This window comes from Nannospalax galili, unplaced genomic scaffold, assembly GCF_000622305.1.
Source record: "Nannospalax galili isolate Female #2095 unplaced genomic scaffold, S.galili_v1.0 scaffold514, whole genome shotgun sequence".
Classification (NCBI taxonomy): Eukaryota; Metazoa; Chordata; class Mammalia; order Rodentia; family Spalacidae; genus Nannospalax; species Nannospalax galili.
In genome coordinates, this window is record NW_008336076.1 from 1,261,598 (window position 1) to 1,282,597 (window position 21,000).

General features: G+C 37.9%; 1 protein-coding gene across 5 annotated transcripts in view; it reads right to left on the reverse strand.

The window, feature by feature from the left end:
- LOC103732335 (sodium channel protein type 2 subunit alpha) overlaps positions 1 to 21,000 on the reverse strand; it is a 157,384-nt gene that overhangs the window by 48,396 nt on the left and 87,988 nt on the right. For all 5 annotated transcript variants that reach the window (XM_008830901.2, XM_008830900.1, XM_008830903.1 and 2 more), the window contains 4 exons: positions 18,600 to 18,947; positions 13,903 to 14,035; positions 8,808 to 9,046; positions 446 to 619 (listed from right to left, as the gene is read on the reverse strand). In XM_008830901.2, the coding sequence (XP_008829123.1) occupies positions 446 to 619; positions 8,808 to 9,046; positions 13,903 to 14,035; positions 18,600 to 18,947 (894 nt within the window). The remainder of the gene's footprint in view (positions 1 to 445; positions 620 to 8,807; positions 9,047 to 13,902; positions 14,036 to 18,599; positions 18,948 to 21,000) is intronic.

The following is a 21,000-nucleotide window of genomic DNA, read 5'->3' on the forward strand; positions in this document are numbered from 1 at the left end:
GTGGTAGATCTTGGTTCTGACTGAAGAAAAAATATTCATTGAGCTCTGTCTTTTTATTCTCCTCCTCTGTGCACTGTCCCCTATTTCAAGTGTAAACTTCTATGGGGACAAAGTTGGCAATCCAAAGTCCCAAGGAAGTGTTATGCATGGTACAAAAACCTCAGATAACTGAGTTGATATTGCTGACCGTGATGTGGATTTATGTGTGATTCCCCTTTTCTGCTCCATTAAACCTGCCATTGGCCCATTAGGGAGAGAACCATCAACTGTTCACTGGAATAAACAAGCTCCTCCTCAAAGCTATGATGAAGAGGAAACTATGACTCAGAGGTCACTCTAGGTTTATATGTTTTCAAATAATGTAATTGTGAAGAATCTTGAACATGCTATTAGATAAGAATGAAGACTAAAAACAAAGTAAATATGAACACTGCTTGTTAATTACCAGGCGGAATGATCGGAGGACTGACAATCCTTCCACATTTGCCAAGCCAAGTTCCATTAAACTAAGGCTCACAATGAAACCATCAAAGATATTCCAGCCTTCTTGAAAGTAGTAATATGGGTCCATTGCTATTATTTTGAGAAACATTTCTGCTGTGAAGATTCCAGTGAAGACCTAAATGTGAAACATAGTTGATTAAGCAGTGAAGACTCTTGAGTTAGAGCAAAGTAACTTATAGAAAATAAAATCACAAATTCTCAGTTTTATAAAGATTACTTTGAATCTAACAAATTGGTGGTCTCACATGTTTTATATTAACCCAATATTTAACTATTCATTATGTTTAAGGTTTACCAAGTGATAAAGTATAGACTCAGGTAGTAAAATTAACACCCTGATTTTGGTGTGGTCAACTGCCGTGCTCTGCCTTTGTTCTTTCTAGTCCTCCAAAAACTCATCTAATATGTACTCAGAAGCACAGACTGCAGTCACCAAATGCAATATGTTGGCTACCTTTAACAGCCCTGTAGATGAAACTGTTGTTAAGGAGGCTTCATGTAAACTGTAATAAACACGGTCACTGGTGGGCCTGCAGATTGTAAGATGTTCTTTTTAAAAAGTTAATTCTGCCAACAAAAGGGAAGCAGTGTGTTCCAGTTTCATTCATTTTGTACAATTACTTTGAACCTTCTTTTTCCTCCGTGTAGCCTTTAACTTTTCCTATCATTTACTTTTAATGCTTCTCATAGGTTATTGAAGTTAGTCAACTGGGCTTTTGTGTTGGTTGTCTCTTAGACTTTATGAGGCATTTGCTTTGTTAAGTGGCCTGTAGTTTCAACCTGTTCCCTCTACTGGCAGCTTCCCATTGGGATTTTACAGGAAGCAACAGATACTCCACCATTCTCCTCACCTTAAAAACGCCACACTGTCATCAAATAAACTCCTCTGGCTCTTTATTTCGACTTCTGACCACTGCTGTTGATCATCTTCTTATGGTCAAACTTAGTTTAAGAGGTTGTGTGCTAAATCCACGAGCAATGTTTCTTCATTTCTTCAAACAATTGCATTGAACTAAAGTAAATTTGGATTTAAGTCTCTGTATTTAAGAACAAGTTTGGTCCAAAGTGGCCACCTTACAGAGTGAACTGCAAGCTAGCTTGATTTGTAGACAAATTGTCAACTAGCCTTAGAATGTATGCTTTGTAACCAAGCTTCTGAGTCTCAGCTAACCACAGTAGCTGAATATCCATGAAACCAATCAAGAGCTTAGAGCTGTCAAAAAGCACGATCATATTAAGACATGAGCACAAGAGGCCCATCCAGCTCTTAGGTGAAGGCCGACTATAAGCCAAGCAGGTTGTCTCTGTGTGAAACTTCTTTCCCCTGGCTGTACTCTGTAAGCTGTGGCGAAGTGGAGTGGTACACTCTGCTCAAGAGCCTACCTTGAATACTTCAATTCTGGAATGGCTTTTTCTTTCTTAAGTGAATCAAAATGGTCTCAGCCTCATTTTCCTTTTATCAGCTTCTTCTTTAACGTTCCCACAAATAAGCAATCAATACAAACAGCTTTAATCAACTTCACTAAAGTAATTGTCAGTTAATTGTGGAATTTGTTTGACTAAACTACTCTCTTTGAAGTTTTTTATATTGTTTTCTGTTCCTGTTGACGTGGATGTTCTGTCTTTAGTTTTGAAGTTCGTTCCTGCCTGGATGTTTCCTTTTTGCTGCTCTTCCTCTAACAAATTATTCAGTATTGGAATTTTCCAGTCTCTCTAAGACACTTTTACTCTCACTTTCTCTTTTGTAATGTGACATTTTAATAACTAGATTTTAAGATCCATTGCTCTGTTCAAGCGTAACTCCAGAATTCAAGGCTACACACTGATTCTACACATCCATTAGGTTAAGTACCTCATTGACACTTCACATTCAACAGGTGTAAAATTTACCATGTCACTCCACAACCTTGCTTTTCTCACATCTCCTCACTCAGTAAAAGGAATCTCTCTCTACTTAGATCAGTGAACAAACACGAGAGTCTTAGTGAATTTCCCAGATATTTGAATTATTCAAATTGAAATACACCAATGACTGTATTAACAGTTTCATTTTTCATTTTCATGTAGAATGCCATTGATTATTTAATACTAAAATACTCATTTGCATAATGTGCAGCACATTATGTATCTTTTTCAAATATATTTGCCTACTCTAAGTTCTCAAAGATGTTCTCTTACATTTTATTTCAGAATCTTTCTTGTTTCAGATTTTATGCCTGGGTTACCATTCATGCTGATTTTTACAAGTGGAGGTGAGCTTCATTTCATCCCATACATTTATATTTTTCATAAATTCTGTTGATAATATTGTTTTCTTCTTTATTTATTTTTATTATATTTATTTATTCTGTGGTGTGTGTGTGTGTGTGTGTGTGTGTGTGTGTGTGTGTGTGTAAAGCTATCTCTATTTCTTGACTATTATGAATAGCATTGCAAATATATGGAAGTGAAAATGTCTCCTTAACACAGCTGTAGCCAGGGCCACTTTGTAAAGCTCCTCCATTTTGGTTGAACTGTGACAATTCTCAAAACTAAAGTAATTTGGCTTCCAGAGCTCAAATAATTTTTTTTCTCCAGATACCTGCTCTCACCACCCATGGACCCTAGTAACAGCTGGCCAGGAGAGATGCTTAGCATGTTATGGATCATCTGACACTCTTTTACTTACCACTCCCTGGTTATAGTCAGAAACTTTTCATCTCTTGTCCTCCTTTCCCCTTTTTCTATAATCACCCTAGTCTGAAAGGCAACAGTGAGCACTCTGGTGTCTCCCTTTTTCAGGTCCCCCTGCCCATATTAAACCTGGGCTGTTGTCCAGTCCCCCGTTTCCTTGTCTGTCTTTGTTGCTGTTGGCTGATTAAACCACAGTGATTTCCATTCCTTTGCATATTTACCTAGCAGTGGTACTGATGGAATATATAGTAGTTTTATTTTAGTTTTTTGGCAGACTCGCCACACTATTTCCTACCAAGGTATTTTAACTTACACCGCCTCTAACAATATGCAGGAGTTCCTTGTCTTCTACACCCTTGACATTTTTTGCTTTTCTGATGTGGTTATTCGAATGGGAGTGAACCGATTCCCACTGTGTTTTTGATTTGTATTTCTATGATGATTGACAACATTCAACATTTGTTCATGTACTTATCGGCCTTTTGAGAAATATTGATGAAAGAATTTTTTTTGAATAATGGGTGCCGAGAAACTGGCTATCCACATGCATTCATCCACATAAAATTATACCCCTACCCCTCATGAGTTAAAAAAATCAGTTCGAAGTAAACTAAAGACTTAAATGTAATATCTAAAACACAGAAGAAGTAAGATGGAAACACAAGATAAATGTTTTAGACATTGGACTGTATGAGAATGTTTGTATGATATCCCAAAAGCACAGGAAGCAGAAGCAAAACAGACAAGGGGGTTATTCAGGACTAAAAAAGCTTTTACACAGCCAAGGGGATAATTGAGAGCTAAGAGACAATGTACAGAATGGGAGAATTTATTTGCAAACTGTCTGTCTGAACAGGGATTAATAATCTCAGATTTTAAACAGCTCAAGTAACTTATCACAAGAAAAAACAAATGACAACAAATGCTGGCGAGGATGTGGGAAAAGAACTTCACTGCTGGTGAAAATGCAACCAGGCCACAGCCACTGTGGCAGCACAAATTTCTTCAAAACCTAGAACTAAAGGTAGCAGGTCATCAAGGAATGACACTCTTGGGTAACACCTCAGGAAGTCTAAGTCAGCACAGCACAGAGGAGGTTGCCTGACTATATTTACTGCTATGCTATTCATAACAGCCAAGATATGGAATCAATCTACATGTCCATTAACAAATGAATGGTTGGAAAATGTGGTACATATATACAAGGAAATTTATTCTGTCATAAAGAAGAAAAAGATTGTGTCACATTCCAGAAAATGGAGGCAACTGGAGATCACCATGTTAGGTACAATGAGCCACAGCCAGAAACAAGTATGTTTTCCTGCATATGTAGAATCTAGGTTTATACATACACACACATACACACACACACACACACACAAACACACACACACACACACACACAGGACATAAAAGTAGGAGGACTATGGGGAGAAAAGACATAAAAGGAGAGAGAGGATCATTGAGCAAGAGACAGTAAGGGGGGGAAAGAAAGACTATATCTATATCTATATCTATCTATCTATCTATCTGCAGATTCTATACGTGTGTGTGTGTGTGTGTGTGTGTGTGTGTGTGTGTGTGTGTGACAAAAAAGCAGGAGGAGGCTATTTGAGGGAGGTAGTAAAGGGACCAGGACAAGCAAAGGAAGAGTGGGGGAGGTAAAGGTGAAGGATGGTGAGGGGTTAATGAGAACAAGGTACAATGATATACATACATGAAAATTTCATAATGAAACTCATCACCTCACACTGTTAAAATTAATTTAAAAACCTGAAAATGAAACAGAGCTAACCAACTCAATAGATTTTCTGTTTTATCTTGTCAGTTGTTACGCTCTAGGAATTTTCCCTTTTCATCCAGATGGTAAAATTTGTTTCTAAAATTAAGCATTCTCCATTTTTATTGCTATAAGCTCTATGGTGATAACCCCTTTTCATTCCTGATTTCAGTAATTTGAGTGCTCTTTTTTAAATTATTAATTAAATTTGATCACTGACATTTTCATACATGCATAAAATGGATCCTAATTACTCTCACTTCCCACCCGTTACTCCCCTCTTCTTTCTACAAATCCCTTCCCCACATTCATGTCAGTTTCGTTTTTTGACTTACTGAGTTTAACCAAGGCCATGTGTGCATGGGTTAGCTATCTATTCGAGCCTGGTGGGCTCAGCTGTGGATGCATAACTGACGATAAAAACTCTCTCTCGATAGAAGTATATAGGTAAAATGAAAATAGAGGAGGTGGTTGGAGCAGTTTAAGCAGGGAGAGAAGTGGGAGCACAGGGGATGTAAGGAGGAGGGAGGGTTAACCATAACAAAGGGTGGGTGAAAGAGCCATACGCAAACCTACTATGTTATAACACAGTTTGTAAAATATTATTTTTTAAAAAGCTGGATGGTAGATACTCTGCATGGGTTACTACACAAAATTCCGATGAGGCCTTCATGTAAGTTGTCGAGTGCTCTCTTTTGTCTTGGTGAGCTTAAAGATTTGTTTGTTCTGCTGATCACATTGAAGAATCAACTACTGGAATTATTAGTTTTGTCTATTCTTTTTCTATTTTTGTTATTTTCTTCCTGTTAAACTTTGAGCTTTCTTTCTTTCTTCTAATTTTATTGATCTGAGAATCTTTTGTTATCATAGGCATTTGCATCATGAATTTGGGAACGCTATTTAAGCTGACTCCCATAGTTTCTGTTTGGCATGTTTTCTTTTCATTCGTCTTAAAATATCATGTAACTTATAACTAATAGTTAAACCCATCAGTCATTTAAGAGTTAAGTTGTTTAATTCCCATGTCTGTGAATTTTCTAAATTTACTTCTACTATGCATTTATACTTTCATTTTGGTCAGAAAAATACTTTGTATAATTTTAAACCTTTAAGTTTACTGAGCTTTTTAAAAAATATTTTACTTACCATTTTTATTTTTTATGTGTATAAGTGTATTGTTTGCATGCATGTAGCTCCCTTGTTGTGCAATGCCTGTGGAGGTCAGAAGGGGGAGTTGGATCCCCTGGAACTGGAGTTACATACAGTTGTTAGTAGCTATGTGGGTGCTGGGAATTGACCTGGGTCCTTTGCAAGAGCAGCCAGTGCTCCTAATCACTGAGCCATCTCTCCAGCCTCTACTGAGCTCACTTTTATGACCTAACACATAGCTTTCTTGGGGGAATGTTTCACATGCACTTAAGGTGTTTGTCCTCCCAATACATATTCTGCTGTTTGACGATTCACCTCAAACACAAATCTCATCTTTCTTTTTTTATATTTATTTTTTATTTTTATGTGTATGAATATATTTCCTGCATGTATATAAGTACACAATGTCTCACAATGCCTGTGGAGGTCAGAAGAGGGTGTCATATCCCCTAGAACTGGAGTTATAGATGGTTGTTGGCCACTATGTGGGTGCTGGAATTCAGACCTGGGTCCTCTGCAAGAGCATTAATGGCTGATTCATCGCCAGTCTCAAATCTTACTTTTTTTCTTTTTTTTTTAAGTTAGTTTTATTAAATTTTGTTGTATTTCATACCGAATATCTCAAACAATCTGAATCTTCGTTATAGCCACACACACACACACACACACACACACACACACCCCTCCCCACTGGAACCCATATATTCTGTCCTGGGTTTAAGACCCACTGTGTCAAGTCAGTGTCCCCAGATGTTCCCCAGTGCAAAGACAGGACAAGTGTACTTAGTGAAATTTCCATATTTGTCTTATGTCTCTCCAGCATCTACTTTCCTTTCTTCTGGTAAAGACATCCAATTTTTTGCTTTATAAGCCTCATTTTATTTGCTTCCAGTGATAAGTTATGATTCCTGTTTGTCCCAAGATGGTATTTTCATCTCAGAACCAGTGACTAATTGGCTTGGAGTTGGCCATGTAGCTACAATCATTCTGATATTTAATTCTTGGGTCTTATGAAGTCAGGAAACACAATCTTTCAGGGAGCTTATACTGTTCAAAGAAAACTGACATATCATTGCCAACAATGAAAGGAAACACTGGGAAAAGGTAGCACAAGATGAATATTCCTACTGATACTGAGAACTTTGATCTAGCAGCACAGAACCAAAACAATTTTAATTACTTGAGGGAGCAAATTCCCTTATTTGTGCTTAAACTCATTTGATATTTATTTTAATACCCACCTTGATGAAATATTCTTGCATCATTTGCTCATTTCTTAGTAGTAGTGTTGTGGGGATTCTTTTATTTACTTATCTTTTTATATATATTTATTTTTTATGTGTATGAGTGCTTTGCCCACATGTATAATTATGTACCCTGCATGCAGTGCTCACAGAGGCCAGAAGAGGGTGACAGATCCCCTGGAACTGAAGTTATAGTTGCCGGTTAGCTGCCATGTGGGTGTTTGGAACTGAACCCAGAAGAGCAGCCAGAACTCTTAACCCCTGAGCCATCTCTTCAGCCTTAGTTGTGGAGATTCTTATGTCAGCAATTCGGACTAAGTAGCATCATTTTCTTTTCCTAATCTATGCTTCTGTGGTTTGGGACCAAAGTGTACAATAATCCCCCAAATAAATCTTAGGCTCCCTGATAGACTTTCCAATAGTGTCTTCAGACGTTCAGCTGCTTTATCAATTTCTCATGGGTACAGTATACCCAGCCATAAAATATGAACAGTCGTAGTATTTACCTCAAGACTGTGGGGTGGAGGGAGAGACAGAGAGAGAGACAGAAGACATAGAGAGGCATAGACTGAGAGAGAGGAGAGGAGAGAAAGAGAGACAGAGAGAGAGACACAGAGGGAGACTAAATTAAATAATACATAGTACTTGATACAAAAACATATGGCCAATAATCATGAACTATAAGACTTGTCAGAAATATAATAAAATATATATAGCACTTAATTCAAGACTAAAAGTTATATTAAACTTTTAGAATATATGTTCAAGGTTCATGAGAACTTAGTAAGCATTTCATATTATATGTATATAGTCTACAGTTCATAACCTAATCTTGTTTTTTGTTTTTTTCTGTTTTCATTTTTTTCATTAACTTTTAAAATTTGTGTGTGTGTGTGTGTGTGTGTGTGTGTGTGTGTGTGTATGTGTGTATGAGCATGTATGTGTGTGGACAAATGCGAAGGTAAGAGGACACTTATAGGAGTCCATTCTCTCTTTCCACCATGTGGTTCCTGGGTTGAACTCAGGTCATCAGACTTGGTGGCAAGTGCCTTTACCTACTAAGCCATCTTGATGGCCCTATCGTGTTTTTTCCTAATATAATGTCCCTCTGTAGCACAGCTTGCTCTGATCCTCCTGTCTTCCCAAGTTTTGGGATGTGAGCCTCTATAACCTAGTCATAACCATCATAGAGGTTCAATCACCATAGAATTCAATCATCACTGAATTCATTAAAGAATGAATTTCAATTCATTTCTGAATCAAATTATTCATAAAGCCTCTGAATCTTTTGCATCATATTAAAGGTTAGCAATTTATTTTTATTACTATAAAACATGTTAAACTTTTGGTATCTTAATGAACATAATCAATTATTTGGTATTTTATTTGACAGTGACATGTAAAATTACAAAAGCAATGATGACCCTGTAGGAAGACAAACCTTTGAGGATTCTTACCAAATTCCCCACAGACAGCACGCTGCTGAACTGCTCCGTCATGGGGTAGTGCTCCATGGCCATGAAGAGTGTGTTTAACACAATGCAGATGGTGATGGCCAGGTCCACAAATGGGTCCATCACTACCAGGTTGACCAGGTGCTTTACCTTTAACCATGGCTTACAGCAGTCCCAAATCAGGCATGTGTTAGCAAACTTATACCAGCAGGGTGGGCATTTCTGTCTAGATTCTTCAAGTTCTGGAAGGAAAAAATTAAATATACTCATGAAAACTGTTTACTTTTTATTAATCAGTCTTTGGTTTAAGTTGAAATTAATTCTTTAAAAATAATTTAAAGGTATTAAAAAGCATGACAAACTATTCTGATGGGAGAAGGAGAAAAAAGTATGAGTTTGCTGTCACAGAAAGTTTAGATAGAGAAAGGCTACTGAGTTTTCCAAATTCTTCTCTGGTAAACATGGTTTTTAAGGTTCTATCTATAACATTGATTATTTTTTTCTGTCAATTGTCTACTAGGCTACAAGACACTGAGTTTAATATGTAGACACAGCTCATCTGTGTTCCAGACAGAACAAGGGGTCGTGTGTTCAATCAAAGGCTCCCCAAGTCATGTCCTAACAACCTCAGGGAGTCATACTGAACCTCAATTTTTTGGATTAGATACCATTAAAGGGATTCTAAAGAGATAATTTTATTGGTGTTACTACTTGTAAAGAGTTTTACTACAATAATGAGTTTTAGTTATTTACGCTTGCATATAAACTCAAGTTTCCTGATCTCTCTCTCTATATCAATTTAACTGGAATGCATGAAAACGAGGAAACACCTAACCTAATAGACTGGGGATCTAACTGTTAACATGTTAGCATTTCACAAAATGAGATTTACCACCATCAATAAAATATAAAAGGATTTTAAAGTAAAATATTCATAGACCACATAAGTTTTCACAGTATACATTTTCTATAAAACTAAACAATGCAGAAATTTTCAAGATGATACCTGTTTATTAAACACTAGCAAAGACTTTGGGGAAATTATGAAGTAGAAAGTTATTTGCCATCACTTAATGAACTCTTTGAACTCTACATATAATTTAACTGTTCTTTGTTACAGCTCTCACTAATATCCAAAAGGGTTTGTATTTTCAGATTTAACCTGTGTTGAGCAATGTTTGCATCACATTCCCATAGAATGAATATAGCCACATGGATGCATGGCATTCATAAATATTTATTTGCAGCTAAGCTCTAAGAGAATTCAGAAGTTTGATGTTTTTGAAAAACTTTGAATAATGCAAAGACATTACTGGAAAACCCAGTTTTCACCACTACTAAATGGTTGAACTGCACGTATCCCTAGTCCCTCTAGGTTACTGAAATAATGGATTTAGCTTGGATTAGTTACTTATCTCTCTGCTCGCTAGGTGAGCTATCAGAAAAAAGGACAGGCTACTTGAGATAGTCACCAACATTGGTTTTAAAACAAACACATGAATTTAAATTAAATTTAAAAGGATTTCCTAGAAAAAAAAACTCAGTCTTTTTATAAGTGTCTGATGTAAAAACATGCTTCATTTTCACTGTTTTTTGGTTGGCTGACAAAATTATAAATTAATTGAAGACAGACAACTCTTTCTTAGTATAGTCCAGTATCACATACACACTTAACGAACTCTTGAGTAGGAAAGAATATAGGATTTGTTGTTTTCTACCAATATCATTGCTGAAAATTACCTGCTCTGCTAAACGTGTGATCATCCCTTCTTAGCACTGAAATAGGAGGAAGGTTTCCTGTGTTCATCCATGACATGCAGTCTCTGACCTGACACTTTAGTACCACTATTGCAGCAAGTAGAATATCCTACCACAGCGGGTATAGCTCACAATGAACTAAACTTTATAAGGGAGGAAGCAGCAAAGGAAATGGAGAGGCACACTGCTAGGGCTTTGTCCTGCCAATAGACATTTGCTCCTGATTTAGGCTGTGAAGTTGATCAGTTCTTGAAACTGATGTACTGTTTACTGTTTTAGCTAAATTTTATTCAAGAGAGGTACTTCAATTTTCTTTTTTGGATACTGAAATTCTTCATGTGACCATTTTATTTCCATTTCTTATAATCTGTAATTTGGCAAATAGCAAAGAAATACTTGAGTTAAGTCAGCTAAGAAAACCCACCAATAGAATGATTTTGCACTAATTATTTGGAGACGCTTTCAAGGTTCCTAAACAAGTTTATTTTCACGCAGAAGAAAAAAAAGAAGATAGTATAATTTGTAACAAATAATAGAAGAAAAACTACAGAATCTCTGTCTACGTAGTGTCAGAACAAGCTTTCTTTTTAAATGTACACCAACTGTGATTTAGTATGTAAAGAGAAACAACAGCACAGCATAGAAAAAATAATTCAGAAAAGTTCAAAGGGGAAATTTAGCAGGTGCTGTTGATGTCCACACTAGGAAAAGCCGGAACAAAGTTGCCTTAAGTTCTAAAATAAAATTATTCAATTATTAACTCCAAAAAGCAGGATCTCACACTTTGGAACAAAGTAAAGCACCCAAGAGAGGACTACAGCCACCTCTCCATTATTCCTGTGTGGGTTTCCCACACTGAGTATCATCAGCAGATAGGTCTGTGTATTCCGATACCTCCTCTTGATTTCTTCAATGATTTTAGCTCACCCCCCAAGATACACAACATTCTTCACAAAAGTGTGGCCATTAAACATTTCTATATGATTTTGCATTAAAAAAAATAAAATGCTCACTCTATCTCATCAGTAAACAGGAGACTAAGTCATCACTCAGGATAATGAAGACTTGGCTGTAGTTAAAAAGAAGGAAAACAAAAGTTGCCAGCCACATCAACACACCTGGTTCATGAAAAGGGAAGGTAAACTAAATCTTAGAAGAAACAGATTTTAATGACCAAGAAACCTCCCCACCATTACCCGGTGTAAGTGATCTTTAGTACACATGTAGGTGCTAAGGATTGTTGCCAACCAACCCTGGCCAACGTCACATTCAGATAGTTCAGATATAATTTAATTAAGAAAATCCAGACTTTCATTCTATTTTACAAAAACACAAAGCCATTGTCTTACACAAAATATCTAAGACACTAAAACCCAAACGCTCTGGTTTGTTGGCTTCCTAAATTCCTCTAAGTTCTAGATTAGCCTTTTTGTCCTAAGCAACTTCAGGAATCATGTTTCCATGGAGGAAGATGTGTGTGCCTTCATTTTGCACTCTGGATCTTAATCCACAGACAAGTCCAATTTGTGATGGTTTGATTTTGGTTTTTTGTTGTTGTTTTGTTTTTAAGTAATTTCTTAGGTTAGTTCAAACTTAATGCTACTAGAAGTGCAAGGCAGGACTATTGGTTTACACTTACCCTGTCTCCTTCTCTACTTCCTGCTTTGGGGAGCAGTCATGCTGCTGACATCGGTAGCAGAACCACCGGCAGCTCCCTCAGTGGTTTTGCTATGGCAAGGAGCAGAAGACCAGACTCTTCAAAAGATTTACCTGGAGGGATAGGGAGGAGCAAGCTACTGGCAGCTGGGGGGGAAGAAGGAGTGCAAGCTAACGCAGGCGAGGTTGGAGAAGAACGTACTAGAGTTTAATATTCCATTGAAATCAGTGAAAAGATTTCTGACACTGCAGCAGGACATTCTGAAACTTGGGTTTTGTAACAATGCCTCGTCTATGATGATACGGTCAGCTATACTGTTTTCTGGTTATGACCTTCAGGCTTTTTGGTCCTGGTATTAATATCATGAGATCTTTAAATTAAGACTGAAAAACACTTTTTGTAAGGATCTGTCTAGTCTCAGGAGGAACTATAATTGGGAAGGGAGATAACTGGGGAGAGGGTGGGAGGAGGGGTAGAGGGAGAGAGTGGGGAATGATTAAGATACACTGTGTACATCTGGGAACGGTCCAAGAATTAACAAGGAAAGGCATGCACACACTCGTTCTCTCACCCCAGACTCCTCCTTTTACTTTTCTCTTTTGACTTAGAGGTAGAAACGTACTTTTACAGAGCTGGGAAGGGGTACGAGGGAGACTTGTCAAAGATGGAGGCGTAGAATACGTTTTATATGAAAGCAGGAAAGAAAAATAGGGAGGCAACGGAAGAAATGGAAAGAAGGGGATTTTACATGAATACATTTTAGAGGAAATATTTTACATTAATGTATTTCCCATGTAGTTAAAGACAACAGTGGTTGTTTGAGTTCACTTATAATATGAAAAGGTAAAAACATTCAAATTAACAAAAATAGCATAAAAAACAATAAAGATCGTATTTCTTGACTGTCTTCAGCATATGAAGTACATGGGTGCTTTATATATGGTGCCTGATTTAGTCCTTATAACAACTTTATGCCTAAACATTATACTCCACGTCTTACTGGAAAAAAATGAAAACTAAAATAGTAAATTAATACAGTTAGCCTGTGGCAGAGTCAGGAAATGATCACAGATTAAGCTGATCCCTAAACTTTTATTTTGGTAATATGAAATCCAGCCTTGTAAATGCTATCTTAACCATTCAGATATAGTCTTCAAAAAAAGAAAAAGTTGATCTGTTGTAATATTTGATCAGAGATAGAGATTGAGAGAGACAGAAAGAGGGAGGAAAAAGAAGAGGAACAAGAAAGACTAGAAAAGTTTGAACACAGCTTCCCTGAGGTGTCAAGTCTTAGTTTTACTTTTTCCATATTTCTGATTGTCAATAAACTTAATAAATGTGTCTGAAGCAGCTAATACAATTCAAATGTGTTAGCATTATAGCATATATCATTATTAATTATTAACATATCACCAGCAAGTTTTAAGTGTTTAGAATTTAAACTCTGGAAGTCATATTCCAAATGTACCTTGAATTTGCAGCAGCTTCCTGGAGACTAATGCAAAAATCTACAGGAGAGAGTGGAATCTGTGCATTAAACATATATATGTTTGACTTTTACCTTCTGAAAGAAATAACGATATGGTAACAGTTGGGAAGTATTTTCTTGGAATTTAAGGTAGTGGTTTTGCGGCATTACCCACATACTACCAAAAGACCTATGGTGTGAGACTTCTCACATACCTTCCATAGTGTTGGTTAAAATGCTGGCTAAACTCATTGCCCTTTGCCTTGATGTAGGGTCTTCCAGCAAATCCATGGAGACATGATAGGAACTGGATCGTCTCTTTCTTATTTCTGTTTCAGTAGTCGTGCCCTAGGAAACAAAATTTCAGACAATGAATTAACCATTATTCTTAGAGTGGCCAACCCGCCTGTACTCCTGCTGAAGCTGCTGCTTGGCCAGAAGCTCACTATGCTTTCCTCGGCATTAACAGCCATCAGAGTTACTTTCTCGTTGCTGAGAAAAAAACACCTGACAAAAGCAACTTAAGAGAGAAAGGGTTTGTCTTCAGTTCCTGAGGGATGCAGTTCATGCGGGGAGGGTGTGGAAGTAGGCAGGGAAGGCATGGTGGCAGAACAGGAGGCTGGCTGGTCACATTACATTTGCATTCAGGAAGCAGACAGTGAACAAGAAGTGGGGCCAGCTATAAAGCCTAAAGCCAGTCCCTCTGACCTACTTCCCCCAGCAAGGCTCTACCTCTGGAAGGGTCCACAATCTTCCTGACCAGTGCCACCAGCTGGGGACCAATAGCTCAAAGAGGTGAGCTTGTGGGGGACACTTTGCATTCACACCACAATAGCTCATTATGATAGTGCTAAATTATCATCCAAGGGCATGTCTCGAAGTCCACCAGATCCCCAGGCTTCTGTGGTGTTCTCAGTCTATGCCCAGGTTCAGTTATTAGATCTGCTCTACATGAAAAAATAGTTTCCCCAATATGCTTCAATAATAGTTCCCTGAAAATGTGACTTCCATATGTAAAATGCTTCTGTTCACTAGAGACAGATATCATTTCCCCACATCTGTATTAAAAATATTAAATATTAGATAATCTATAAATTCATCTTCCACTTACAAAAAAACCTCTGTTCTTGGCATTGAAACTCTCAGGTGATAACACCAATTGGAGGAGTTTTGATTTTAGCAATCAATACTTTCTTAGACTAAAATTAGCTTACCAGGTCCAGATGTGGAAATTTGTTCCTCCTTCAGGACATCAAATAACAAAGTTAGCTGTCACAGGACAAAGGAAAAAACTCAAGTGCTTCAAAAGAATGTCTGAGTGTGTTAGGAATAAGCCCCTTTCAAGTCAATGAGTGTTTTAGCTGTTTCCAACAGAGCAGCATGAGTGCCAATCGTCTGTCTGGACCTTATTGTGATGTGAGTAATTAACGTTACCATTGTCTTTATTCATCTGCATAACCACATATTTTCAAAACTGATTTTGTCAACTGATTATCATGAATGGTGATAATGATCCATGTAGTCACTCTAAAATCAATTTCAAGGTAGAGGTGACATTAAGGAGAAAAGAGACAACTCCTCCCTGAAAACCAAACAATTGAAGTAAAAATGGGCTCCACAAAATGGAAATTATTTTGCCCTCTCCCAAAGGTGCAGTTCTCAGAAAGAAAAAAGCAGAAGTCATAGGAATGTTATCTAAGGACTTTTTCTCTATACAGAACCATATATAGAATCGTGGATCTGTGCATTTTTAAAAAAATTTTTAATAACTACGTGAATAGAAGAAGCATTTCACTACAGCTTTAAGATATTCGGTAACACACTCCAGAGCAAGAGTACATCTCTCCCACAAGGGGCTGTAAGTTTCTAGGTTCACAGTTGAATTAATACAGTTATACAATATTGAACTCAGTATAAGCCCTGTAAGACATAAAATTGAATGAGTTTTTAACCTTTAAAAAAGATCTCCATTTCGTTTTAGAATATATTGTTCCTTGCAGAAAGACTCACTGTTTTTGCTACTAACACTGAGATGGTGGCGCATGAATCTCTAATCTGTTTGTATCTGATTATTGCCAGTCATAATTGGTTGCACTCGGATCCTTGGCGCCTGTGTATGTCTATAAAGTCATCAGGTAGATTTCAGCAGTAATATTTAGCACCTCTACTAATTAAAATGATGTAAGTTTCCATGCTTCCTCCTCAAATATAATACATTTTTAAAAATTTGTTGATTCTTTTTGTGTGTGTATATCACACAGAACATCCCAAACCATCTCATTTGACTATACATCCACTTCCCAGATGTCACCCTACCTCTTTCTCTCTGAGTCTTACACATTAGACAAGTGCTCTACCACTGAGCTACATCCCCAGCCATTCCCCAGTGCTTGTCCATCTGCTGAATCTATTTGCCTATCTAGAGATCCTTATTTTAGGAAGATCATCTGTTCCTCATCTAGCAGCAATCAGTTGTCAATATTCCTTTAGCTAAGATTGGGGTCTGCTGTTCATTTTCCCAGTTCTATGCTGGGTTATTATCTGGGAGTCCCTTTGGATCTGTGCAATTTTTTAAATGATGGATTCCAAAACCTCTAGTGATACTACTGAAGAAATTCTTTAAGTTAAAATGTCTCAATTCAGTTAGTATGTAAAGCAAAGAAGTTGTGTGCTTTGCAAAGTGCCATTTGCCTACAGCTGTTATTTCCTGCTCTCATGTCATCTTTGCAGTGTGCCAAAGCCTGCTTCATGTGTCCCAAAGCCTGCATTCTGTGCCACAGCCCAGCTTCCTGCCCCAAGCACTGACTCCCAAGACTGAGGAACGGAGAAGAGGGAGTAGCATGTTTTCAGCTATGTTAGGCTTGGTTTCAAGCTAGGCCCAACCTGGCCTTCCACTGTTTATTCCACCCTTTCCCACAGGAGATTTCATGACTACAGATAAATCCCAGAGAGGTTCTGACATTCTCCCTGTATTTATGCAAAGAAACTGGAAATCTTTACCCTATTTTTTACCAGTAACGGGCCTGCTTTTGTATAGAGGAGCCATGTGAGATGCTTAAGAAAAAGATTTCCAGGTCTCTTGTCTTTAGAGCTTCTGTCAGAGTAGATCTGGGTGCACCCAGAAATCTTTTTTTTTTTTTTTTTTTTTTTGGTCTTTTTGAGACAGGGTCTCCCTGTCGCCCCAGCTGTCTTGGTACTCATTATGTAGACCAGGCTGGCCTTGAACTCATAAAGATCTGCCTGCCTCTGCCTCCCGAGTGCTGGGATTAAAGGCTTGCGCCACCACGCCCGGCAGAAATCTCTATTTTTATGAAGAGCCCAAGGAGTGTTTCTGATGTGAGTAGTTGAAAGGTGAAGCATATTTTAAGAGACACTGAAATTTAAATGAAAATGTTTCTCTCCTTAGTCATCTATTCTTTTCTATTTAAGAAAACTCAACAGAAGATCATATTTTGATGTAGATGGAATGTCGGTTTGGTAAGTCAGCAAACCTAGGCTCAAGCTACACCATGCACAACTCTTAGTTTCTTTTGTAAAATGGAGATGATATCAGTAACTGTCATAATGCATGGTTGTGAGGGTTAAATGCGTTCCATGTGTAAAGTCTTCCAGACAGTGTCTGGCAGATAGCTGGCTGTAATCATTTGTCTAAGAAGTGACAGCTCCTTGTCACTCTTCCTGTCTCCTTCACAACCAAGTTCTACTGCTCCTATGGCTTTCTCTCTTCTGAGATGCTTCAAAATGTCTCTGGGAGAAAGGGTTGAGGAGAGGCCAGGCAGCAATAAATGAAGAAGATCAATGGCTATCGATAAAGGGAAACTTTGCACCTTTTAAAAAATGTATTTATTTTTACTTTATGAGCGTGAGTGTTTTGTCTTCATATATGTAAGTGCACCATGTGCATGCAATGCCACGGGAACTTAAAGAGGGTGTTGGAGTCCCTGGAACTGGAGTTAAGGACAGTTGTTTTTAACTGGCGCTAGGAGCCAAACCCAGGTCTTCTGCAAAAGCAGCCAATACTTTTCTTAACCACTACACCATCTTCCTAGGCCCTCTGTACCGTTTTAATGTGGGCTTAAAGACCTTGTCTGCTTAGAATAAATGAAGTTACCTGAAGGTAATAATACAAAGGAGATTTTAATATGATTCTGAAAACTGTAAGTTGTAATCAGATGACAAGGCTGGAGTATTTTTTACACTGGCAAATGAATGTCATTTAATGCCAATATTAAGAGCATCTCATTTTATGAAAGAATGGTCAATGATCCATGCTGGTATGTGCCCATTATTTAGCTGAAACTCTTTCCCATCTCTTTGTTTGGGGGCTACTTTGCTTACAAAGAATTCAGGACAGTGATACAAAAATTGAAATCCGCTTTAAAAAGTACACATGACTCTGTACTCCATTCAAAGAAGTGCACATGATTCTGTACCAGGTGCTCTTTGCTGTACAGATTTACAAGAGGGGGTGTCATTTGAGCGTGTGCACTGTGGCATTTAGAAATGTGTGATAGTCTCCATGTCAAGTGGAAGTGCTGAATTGTAGTCTAAGGGAACAATGATAGTCAAATCTTTGGAATGAATATTTATATAATTGTGCACGTTCATTTTTTATGTTTAATCATATTAATTATATGTTAAGCACCACAAAATGTGGCTTGGATTTTTCTAGATTCCAAAGTGTAGGAATAATAATGAACAAATACTTCTAATTATTTCTGAGACGCCACCTATGTTCTGAATTTGCAGAAATGTGTAGAAGATACGTTCATAGCTTGATAGGGCCAACTCCTGGCCTTGGGATAACAGGCTCAGGAAAATTCTTGAATGTGGAGCTCAAAACCCAGTCTCCTGCCTGAACCATCACCCCGCCGCCTTCTGTTCCCTTTGCTGCCCCTTTGATGGGCCTCACCTCTGGCAGTAGCTGCCCCACCGGAGACGTGAGGGCTGAGGGGCCTCCAACCAGGGAGACCACGCCATTGCAGTCCACCGCACTGTGCATCTTGCCGTTCATGGGCAGAGTGGGCAACCCCCGGGAGGCTCGGCTGGCCTGGCTTACGTTGCTGGGACGCCGTTCTCCGTGTTTGTGCGGTACAAACAGAGAATCTCTTCTGCTGTCGTTGTCCTCAAAGGTGCTGTGCTCATCATCGGCAAAGTCATTCTCAGAGCCAATATCCTTCGTCCGACCTTTGAAGCTGAAAAGGCTCGCCCTACTGTTGCGTCTTGGAGAGAAAATGGAGCCTCGGATGCTCAGTAAAGACTACGAAGAGCCAGAAAACAAACACAACAGATGAAGGGAATTCAGAACCAGTATCCCAAAGAAAGTGGCTCGCCCCACTGGTTCCTAGGTATTTGCTTATATCAAGGTAAGTCACGGGACTGGAGCCAAGGGTCCCCTTCATCGCCGACTGGCTGACCTCCTTCGTCTTACTTTCCCCCTTTCTCCTTTCCTTCGTTTTCCTCCTGTTATATTTTCTTCTGCTTTACCTTTGTCTTAGCATAGTTGCAGGCACTCCCACAACATTGCCTTATTACTGACACCTGGAACAGCAATGCTTGCTAGACCATTTTCTAGAAGTGGGTTTTACTTAACAGTTCAATGGAAGGCAATTAAATACCCACCTACATTTAGATCTTTTGAAACCAAAAATAAACTCAAGAAAAAACTTGCAAGTGACCACACCCTGAAGCAGTTCTTCCCACAGAGAAAAATAAAATCCATCTTGCTAGTGGATCTGCGTAATTATAGTACAGGAGCAGCTTCTCCTCCTCCCTTTGCATATTTTATATCGGTCTTCATGAATAAATTAAGCAAACCAAGCTGAAATAACTATGATTCATTCCCTGATTTCCACTCTCTGTCTCAAGAAATCTGAACAACACTATGTTAGCAAAAGCCTAGTTTTCCCCAAGAATTCAATCACAATCACTTAAAATTTTCTGAAAGATGACCTGTCACTTACCTCAAGCATCAAGCATCAAGCTCTTGACCATCACAGCATCTAGAAGGGGAACTGCTTCCTGTATGTTCCTAGTCTATGTTATAACCCCTAGTGAACACCTGTAAAATTACTTGACCGCTATCCACTTCTCTGCTATTGAAGAGAAACTTATCCTTAAGAAATGCTCCTCAGTTCTTGAATCATTTAATTTGTGAGGCATTAATCCAATCCCTAGTTTGAGAAGCAGAGCAGTACCACAGGTCCAGGCAACTACTAGTATATTAAGGGATGGTTTAAAGAGAGATAAGGAATAGTGCTTGGCCCATTGGGAGCCAATTCTTCCTTTTATGACTGTTGGAAAAGAGGTGCTTTTTCAGTTGGGGTTGCTGAGATTACTGGGCTAAGAGCATCTTATGGGAGAAACCTGGACTGACAAGTAGAGAAAGACCTGGTTACAGAGTAAGTCCCTGTGGTCTTGCCTAACTACTCACAGGCATTATCTGCACTACCTAATAATTTTTATCTTTTTTAAGGCCAACCTGAATTGTGCTTCTATGATTATTATAGAAATAACATATTTCATCATTTAACTGGTTTTTTGATCTTTTACTCTTCAAAGGATTTAAAGTAGAATAAATTTATTTTGTACATTTTTATATTTTTTGTCCACTAATTATGTTTACAATATTCTTTTCAAGTATCATTTTTTTCCTTAATGACATTTTAATGTCTATAAAGTAGCTATAAGCATCAAATACTCTCTTGTGTTATATGATTCCACTCATTATTCACAGAAAGAATCACATTTAAGAAGACATACCTGCCCTGCCAACAAAAGTTATTTCTTCATACATTTACCCTACCCTAATTAATAACCTATTGATTACCATTAGCTCAAAAATAAAAGTAGACAAAATAATTGACAAAAGAAAGCAAAAAAAAGTATGTGTACCACTCTTAGAAGTGCTTATATTTTAACTAGGATGCATCATAGAGGGATATAGGTAAATAATTTCAATAAGATTGCACACAGTATTTCTTGAGATTCAAATGTGTATTAAGTCGTATAAAAGCAGTTTCCATATGACAGCTCCTTATATGACAAATGATCATACCTTGTTAGCATAGACTTCTGCTTATAAGTTCACAGTAGTTAAATGCTGTGACACAAATAAAGATGACCAAGAAGAAAACTTCTCCCCACTAGTGAATCTCCAGAAAGCAAAATGCCTGATTCATCACAAATATGACAGCATAATAACATAAGGTCACCTAAAACTTAGAAAGTTTTCAGAATACCCAGATTACATGGAGGCTTGACTAGAGCTTACACTCTTGACTTTCTTCTCTTCCCTCTCCCACACTTACACA